General features: G+C 42.5%; 1 protein-coding gene across 1 annotated transcript in view; it reads right to left on the reverse strand.

Moving 5' to 3' along the window:
- Nucleotides 1-3,114: 3,114 nt before the first annotated feature.
- Nucleotides 3,115-8,698, reverse strand: part of TMEM26 (transmembrane protein 26) — a 13,817-nt gene continuing 8,233 nt past the window's right edge. Inside the window, exons 3-6 of the mRNA XM_010131571.1 lie at nucleotides 7,648-7,761; nucleotides 6,910-7,130; nucleotides 5,854-5,930; nucleotides 3,115-3,530 (exon numbers count right to left, since the gene is read on the reverse strand). Coding sequence (XP_010129873.1) covers nucleotides 3,115-3,530; nucleotides 5,854-5,930; nucleotides 6,910-7,130; nucleotides 7,648-7,761 — 828 coding nt within the window. The remainder of the gene's footprint in view (nucleotides 3,531-5,853; nucleotides 5,931-6,909; nucleotides 7,131-7,647; nucleotides 7,762-8,698) is intronic.

Genomic DNA, 8,698 nt, shown 5'->3' on the forward strand with positions numbered 1-8,698 from the left:
TGCTGGGTTTGTTTGTTTTGTTCAGACTCAGGGCTAGGATCTTATTTGAGCCAATGTCCAAAGGAAAGGAGGAACGCATTTTAACACAGGAAAAGACAAGTAGTAAACCATTTTAGGAAGGTTTAATATGGAATAATCTAAAAGGGCAAGGCAGGAACAACCTGAATAAATAAAGTAAATGGCTAGATATCTATTTGCAGAACGAATTTAGAGAATGTAATTCCCCTGACTTGAGTAAATAATGGTTAAGATAAATGTTCCAAAATCCTTCCATTTTGAAAGCTTGAATTTTTCCTGTCTGAAAGTTTGCTGCAGCTTTTCCTGAATAGCAAGCATGACATCAGTTGTCCTTCAGATAAGCCACAAATGCTGGCAGGTCTTCAAGAAAACACGTTCTGCCACTCACTTGCCCAGTGCAAAGCCCTGGAAGGCTGCAGGATGACACAGTGGATCCCTACACCCAGCTGCTGATTCCACTGAACTGGAAAAGTGGTGCTGTAGTCCTCCCCCTCAAAATGTGTGTGTGGAAGGTATGGAGCACTTGAACTGGGGCTTGCAGCTGTGACCAAACGTACAAGGTACCAGACTCCTTAATTGCTATTTCCAGGCCTCTCAATGAGTAGACGGATCTGTGTGTCATTCCTCTGGCTACCTGGCATACGCGATTGCCCTCTGCACACTGATGGGGAGGTGGACCACCCACCATTGAAGTGCTTTGTTTGTCTGCATGGGTCTTCTTTTGATTTTAACTAATCTGTTTGTCCTCAGCCCTAACAGGGGGAGGAAAAGGGAAGTCCAAATCTATTCTACTGTGAGCATGAGGGAGGATCAAACTGATTTCATCCATAAGTGAGAGGGGATGTTACAACCTGGCCTCGGAGTGAGCTGTGCTCACCGCAAATCTAACCAGCGGCCTCACTGCTGTTTAAAATGGAACAGCCTGAAGACCAAGAAACGTAGTTCACTGTAAGATCTTCCTGCTGTAATTAGTCTCTACTGCTGACCTCAGGGGAACCTGTGTTTGCTGCAGGCTGAGCCTGGTAGGCAGTTTGCTGACCTAAGCCTTTAAATAGACAGCACGTTTAGAAACAAGGATGTCCTGCTTTGTGCTGATGAATTTAGAATGATGTTCTAGCAAGCTCAGTACACTCCAAATTAATTAGCAAGGATCCTTTTAACAGGATAATTACTATATCAGCAAGTGGTAAACTGAAAATGAATGTAAGTAGCCCTGGCTTGCATCAACAAGGAAGAGATGGGTTGCAGTTGTACCAACTGATTCTGAATTCCCCCTGGTGTGAAAGGTTTTAGACAGCGCAGCTGGTCAGCAGCAGCACTCTCGTTGTTTTTACCTCTAGCCTTGAATTAAAATCCCAAATGAAGTTGCATTCCACTCTCCATATGTCCGCCTCACCACACCATGGCAAACGACAATTGGCGCTTTTAAATCTCTTTTGGAAGAAGGCCCAAAATAAAAAGAGCAGGAGGTGCTGCACATTATTCCTGAAGTAGAAAGAGCACTAAAGTATATGAGACTTCCTTCCTTCCTTATGGCTGTGTATTTTCTCCCTTCATAATGGAAGGGCCTGATCTACATAAAACAGCAACAGTATAAGTATAGAACAGCACAAGTATAAGCACAGGCTCACGTGTTTGAGGGTTGGGATTTTTAAATGGGCTCATTGGTCAAAGAATAACCATCTCATTGCTTATCAGGCTATGGGTAAATAAGCGTATGACTGCTGCGGTGGGGGCAGAAACACTTTGGTTCATTCCCTAAATCAGATTCTGTCTTTAGATAGCTGAGGCTTTAGAAAATGAGGTTTAGTTGGGAGTTTTTAATAAGAGAAATTACCTTAATTAGGTCACTTCATATTTGCTAAATTTTTATATGCTTTTCTGCTCTTTCAGAATGGATGCAGAAATTTGTAAAAGTACTTGCTATTGTCTGTGAGAATATGATTTTTAGGCATTGGTCTTACACTGAACAATATGTTCTTGGGAGAAACTAATCAGGCTTTATGTTGTTTGCTCTAAACATGGCAGTGGTGAATTTAAATATCAGCCGTTTCTTCTGAATGGATCTTGACTCTCAACAGACCAGACACTCTCAAGTTATTTCATGGGACCTTGTGGTGCTTTTTGAAGCATGAGCTGGAATCCTTTTGCCTAGATTGTCTTGTCGAACTTGAGCAGTGCCGTTTTCTTTCGAGTTAGGTTGTATGCCTGAGTCAGGCCGCTTTTAAAAATTGTATAAAATGGAGACATTTTAAAAACTTGATACAGTGAAACCAGGGAGGAAAAAACCAGTCTTCGCAGATCTTCTGGTGGTGGGTGGTTGTTGTTGTTCTAAGTGGTAGAAATGGGAAGGCAAGCGCTGCTGTTGAAAATGCCTGTGGCAAATGCAACTCTCTTCTAGTGATCTGTGGGGCTGCTTTTAAAAAAAGTATTTAATAATTTGTAAGGTTAGGTTATTTGGACCATGCAGATCCTAAGAGATGGTCTTGTGTATGCAGTTGCATGGTATTGCATAGTGTTTAACTGCATCCAGCCAAGTGTGAGGTAATGCTTTAGAAGATTTTTCTTATTTCTTGAATGAACAATGTTTAGATGTCACAGTAATAGTAGAAATCTGTCATCCTCCTTCACTTGCATGTCTGCACAGTTATTGCTGCTGAAGTTGCTCCTGTACACAGTGAACATATTGTTCATCACACTCTAGTTATAGCCTGATCGCTCAAGTAGAGCTAAATGTACTTCCCATAATGGATAGTCTTGTCCTTCTACATGCAAGTACATACGTTAGCACAGTGCCACCAACGATAATAACCAACTTTGTTAGTGTGACAAACCCTTCTTGCAACTACAAACTATGGCTACAAAATCCCTGTGGATAATATAATAGGGAACTAGTCAAAACCCTCCATACAAATGGATAAAAAATGCCCCATTTCTATGAATTGGCTTCAGAAATTTCCCCTACAATTTAGAAAATTATTGATCTCTTGGTGGAAGAGACGACTTAAGCACTCAAGGCGTTTGATCATAAAAACGGGCTAAGCCCTTCTGAGGAAGCTGTGGGGAATGCGACCTCTTTTGTGTCAGTAACCATGCTCACTGATCTTCTGATGGAGCTTGGGATTCCTCCTTCAGAGAAGAAGCAACAAACTCTTTCATTTCAGTATCTTGGTCAGCTGTAGCATGAGTACTGGCTTCATAAGGCTCGCATGGGCAACAGCAGACTTCTCCTTTCCTGCTCTTCTGCAGAATAGTAGCACGGAAGTCTAATGTTATCACTGCCAAACGATACAACTGCAGAGTCACAACTAAGATATTCTTAGCCGTAAAAAACACCAGCATCTGATTGAATATTCTGAAGTGGACCATCAGGATCGAACGCACAATGAAGAAGGGACCGTCCTGTATGAAGAGGCTGACCCCAATGTTCCACAGTTCTGCGCTGTACCTGCACAGCAGCAGGCTGGGGATCCGCCTTGCTGATGCAGTTGGTTTGCAGCCAATGTGCTGTACTGGAAATAAAACACAGTGATATCAAAAGAGCTTTCTAAAATTGAGCCAGGCTTGGCCTGAAGAGCAGTTATAACCCAGGGTACCTGGGACTATAAATGCATTTGACTGTGAACAACTCAACACAAAGCAGATCCAATTTCTTGGATCTGTTTCAGCAAAACACACTAAGCTTGTGGTAAGTAGGTACTTACGTGGTCTGCCCAACAGGACCAAAAACCACTTCCCCCTTTCACTCCACGAAGTTATCGGTATTTATATGCTTTTAAAACAAGAAGTAGATCACCTTAATCTTTGTGTAACAACTTCCCAAGACATTTTTAGATTAAATCAACCTGCCAGGCTAACATGTAACTTTAAGGGAAAAAAAAAACCAAACCCACAACCACCCTACCACGCTGAATGGGAACAGCCTGAGCTGTAGCACTTCAGTTTGTTCCAGGCTGTTAAAGACTTTGCCTTCAAAGGATTCACCAGATAGCCGTTGCCTTTTTCATGTGTCATGGGAAGAATAAGTCATCACTGTGGGGCAATATTGAGCATTATGGATCAGAAGAAACTGTGGTTGCTGCTTGCCATGTAGGACTTGACCCACAGTGACTTGTTCTTAGCCTTCCAGGCATGAAATCGTGTGCAGCTGCTGGAAGTGCACGGATGCGTTCCCCTTGGCTGTGGGACTAGTGGTCAGCTAGAATGCTCTTTGTGGTGTGGTGCCTCAAGAAGGTTCATCAGAAGGGTTCGTGCGTGGTAAATATGGCTGCCTCTTACGAAAATGCATGTAACTTAACTAACCTGTCCCTCAGGCCGTGGCATTTCTCTGGTTTAAAAACACAGCTTGAGATGCAGTAACAACCACCCAACGCTTCAGCTTTCAGAAAGAATTCTACTGTTTGCGTCAATGCTGGGGTGGGGGGCAGAAAAGATGAGACTGGAGTTGAAAATGATTTGTGGAATATAGAAGTTTGCTGAATCCATTAGATGACACTTCAGCAGCAGCTAATTTTCTAATAGTTTTTCTGCCGTTGCTGTTTGATAGTCCTAACTGAATTGCTGTAGTCCAATAATAAGTTCTAAAAATTCCCAATTTACATCACGGTTGTGTGATTAAACATTCTGATGCTTGAATAACAAGTACTATCTGTGCAACCATATACACTACCTAAAATAAAATGTACCCATAGTAAATTTCATAACAATATGTGTTCCAAGAATTCATTTTTTTAACTAGTAAATGTAATTAAGCAGAAAGCAATATCTGGGAAAAAATGTACAGTACAAGAGGTAACTTCACTTAAATTAATGCTATGATTGTTTAAGCACCATTTGAATTTATTTGGGGGCTGGTGGTGTGTATGGGATGTTTTTCTTGTGGCTTAGTTTTGTTTTGTTTTCTAAACCCAAGTGGTGTGCATCTTTAATAGAACCTATTTTACCAGTAACAGGAACTTTACCTGTGATAAATGTGGTTGCATCAAGGTTTTTTTGGACGTAAGCTGCTGAGCTGAAATATTTCCATAACTTCAGCGTTGAAAACAAAGCCTAGTGTTGACCATGAAGAAAAGGCTAATGAAAAATTCCTGGAACATTATTTTAATATTTTACTCAGTGTCAACCTAATCATCAGTTTTATACAAGATGCTAATGAGGATAACATACCTTTGAACTGGTACAGTTGAGTTATAAACTTGTAGTGATTGGGTGCCAAAATGGTTGGAACAGGTGATGGCTGAGGCAGCTTTTGTTATTCTTCTGGGACAGAGAGAAGCCTGTTCTGCCTAGTGATCAAATACAAGCCTGAGCTGGCTGAGTGTTGGGCCTTTTAGATTAAGGCATGGGTGTAGAGTCCCAGTGTGATAGGGTCCCTTAGGTTCCCTATGAGTAGGTAATTTATCCTGAGATCACATCTTCTGTGCCCTTGGCTGTGCTGGTCCCTGTGGTCAACAGCGAGCTGTCTCTTCACAGGGTCTAGTCACGTACCCAGATTCGAGCTGTAATACAATCCAAGCCCAGCTCTATCTTGAGAGCTCACGCAGAGAAGTTGAAGACAATAACAGGCAACTGGAGCAGATGCTCCAATACCACATTTCCATTTGCTTTTTTTTCTGAAAGTAGAGAGTTTTATCAGGGAGATCAGAGGTTAGCCAGAAACAAGCGTTTCCTCAAAAGAGACCTCTATGGGCTTTCTTCAAAACCCATCACTGTCACATGAGTTGCTCCCACCAGAAGTCCTTGGTATAGCCTGTAGCATGTGCACAGCCACAAGACATGCCACAAAAAATGAAAGCATTTGTTCTCTTTTTTTCTTGTCTGTGTGCAAGTACTAACCTGCAAGATCAAGTGGAAACTGTAACATACTCCAGGTCCACACGGCCAGAATCGCATTTATGAGAACGTAATTCTTCCTACGGGCGGGGAAAAGAGATAAGAGTGATAACAAAAATGTTGCCTGTAGAATTTGGAACATCATTTAAAGGGGGGTTGAGCAAAACAGCGATTGATTAATCCATGCTCTGGAGGTGTGACTAAGGAAAACAGAGGCATCCTTTGGTACAGAATTTTTGGTGTTCAAGCTATGTGTTCCAGCTGTGTAATTCCACTAAATACCTGATGCTAAGCATATGGAAATAGACTCTGCCTCAAAGAGGAGACACATTCCTTGCAAGCCTGAAGCTCCTCTGCCAAGTGGGAGGACCTCTTTTCCTGCTGTAAAACCTTTGTGCTGATTTAAAAAAAAAAAATAAAACTGTGTCTGTAAGAGAGGATGAATCTCTTCTGTGATTCATTTTCTTTATGATGGATGTTCGCAGCTCATCTCTCAGTGCTGTGAGGGGGAGATGAGCTTACTTTCTCTGGAAGAGATCACAACACTGAAAATTCTTACCAGGCTATGCCATTCCCTTTCATCTTATCTTTGAATGCTTTGTCATTCTATCACAAAGAATGAACATATGAGATAACCAAAGCAGCAGCTTGGATAATGAATCACTAAAGGAAACTCTAGTTGCGTCCTTGCTAGCCTAAAACAATTCATTAACCTGGAAGAGGCTCCTGGTGTATCCAGTGTTTCAGCTCTTGCAGCTGTAAGAACTGGTGCCACGTGGCAGTTCTGCTGGTTGTTTGGCTCTTTGTATTCTTTTATTGTGATGGATGTGACGTGCTTCTCTGCTGGCCACAGGTGAGTAATCCCTAACAAAGCTCATAGGACTGTTAGATCTTTTTCAGAGTGAAAGAGAGTAGGAGAACAGAGCCCTTGAACGTGGCTTTCTGTTATCTCTGGGAAACACAGTTTCAGCAATGTGAACACTGCAATAGCACAAAAATCTTCAAATGAAACAAATACCCTGCCCTATGCAAATAATGAAGTCAGCAAAGAGTCCTTACCGAACATCTTCGATGTCCAAGGTTTCACTAGCAAATTCAAGTATATCTGCTGCTGTTCCCACAAACATGAGAAGCAGCTGAGACAATTGGTCCCGGGTGATTTCAACCCCGATGGGGAGAAGCCATCTCCCAACTACCAGTAGCAGTAGAAAAGTCTGGTGGAGGGCCAGTGTCCACACAGTCTCACAGATTGTGGAGAGCTGGTTCACAATGACTTTAGCCTGTTTAAAAGACAATAACACACTGTAACTTCAGCAGACTGGCATTATAGGTACCATCAGGGTACTAATCCTTGAGCTGCTTGTGCTCTCCCTCACAGTGTGTTAGAGGAAATCATTTCTATGTGGCAGGTGTAATTTGAAAAAGGCGAATACAAAGGTTAATACAAACTTGGGGTAACGAAGAGTAAGTCTTTCTCTCCATACCACTCCTCTGGCTCTCACTTTTAAGCTGAGTGTTATCTTTTGCAGATCCATCACCCAAATACTTTCTAAATTTAGTTACTGAGATGTGGAAGCGAATGGTAGGAGAGTCTCCTCTTCACGCAGACTTGTCCTACCAACACCACTTAGTATGCAGCATGCCACAGGCCATTTTTACAACACAGATGTCTGAAACAAATACTTTTTTCTTAAGTTTTACTCCTTGTGTGAGGAGCTTGCCCAGACAGACCACACAGTCCTCTCTAATTGCTTTAGTATCATAAGATCTCTACTAGAAATAAGAAAATAGTCCCACCGTCTGAATGATGTGGTGGTCTGTTCCCTCACTTCCATGACTGCTGTCTCTGGACTGATTGAAGTCTTGGCTGCTGACGTTCGCCTGAACTGCTCCGGGCTCATTACCACAGTACTGTTGTGAACAGAAAAAAAATCACATACGCATTAACATCCCACACAGGCAGCAGATGCGTGCTGTGGCTGGGAGAGTCCCGTTTCGCTGAACTGCAGCGGGTTCATTTGTGAAAGTCAGTCGATGTTCACAAAGGGATGTGCTTGCTCTGATTACAATTCCCCTCGTGTGCAGACGGGGAATTCTTCTCGCGGGGACAGGAGTGGTGTGTTGGTAGGTCCCTGAGAAAGCGCAGGGTTGTACGGTAGAAGAGGAGGTACGTTCAAAGGCTGCTGGAGCAGGTGACACCTTTGTGCTGTTTAGAGCACTCTGAATGTCATCTGCCTGCAGCTCTCCTGAACGGGCTACTGGGTTTCTTACGCAGTCCTTCGCTGCCTAAAAAAATAAAATACAGTAAAAATTGGTCATGGTCTGATGCTGTTTTATGTCCACGGTCAGTCTCTATTCAAACTTGTTCTTAAACTATCTGTTTCTCTACTATCCAGAACAGAAAAAGTTCTCTAAAAATGCTGTTGTTTCATTGTTCTGTATCAATTCCCTCAAGGCTGAAATGAAGAGTCGGGGCAGAATGTTTGGGTTGTATCCTCTGCTGTGAGGGGGTGTTAAAAAAGAAAAAGTGAGGTACTTTCTCTGGGAAATCAAATGCTGGCTGAAACATCCTGCTACTTCAACCCTACTAAACCAGCGGTGGGACTGTGTCTGGTTGGCAGTGCTGCACTGCCCTTCTACCTCCAGGTCCAAGGCTGGCCCCAGTGCAACTGGGGAACGGTTCTAAAATCTATCTTCATGCTAATCCCTTAACGTTTCTCTTCATTGTAATAAAAAAGGGATAATGAGAAAATCAAACCCTGCTGTTATTACAGAATTTTATCCTCCCCTATTTGTTCCAGAGAACACCAAATGATTTGCATTTCTCTGTTGCCTCCTACTCCCCCCC

This window comes from Buceros rhinoceros, unplaced genomic scaffold (assembly GCF_000710305.1).
Source record: "Buceros rhinoceros silvestris isolate BGI_N320 unplaced genomic scaffold, ASM71030v1 scaffold13602, whole genome shotgun sequence".
NCBI lineage: Eukaryota > Metazoa > Chordata > Aves > Bucerotiformes > Bucerotidae > Buceros > Buceros rhinoceros.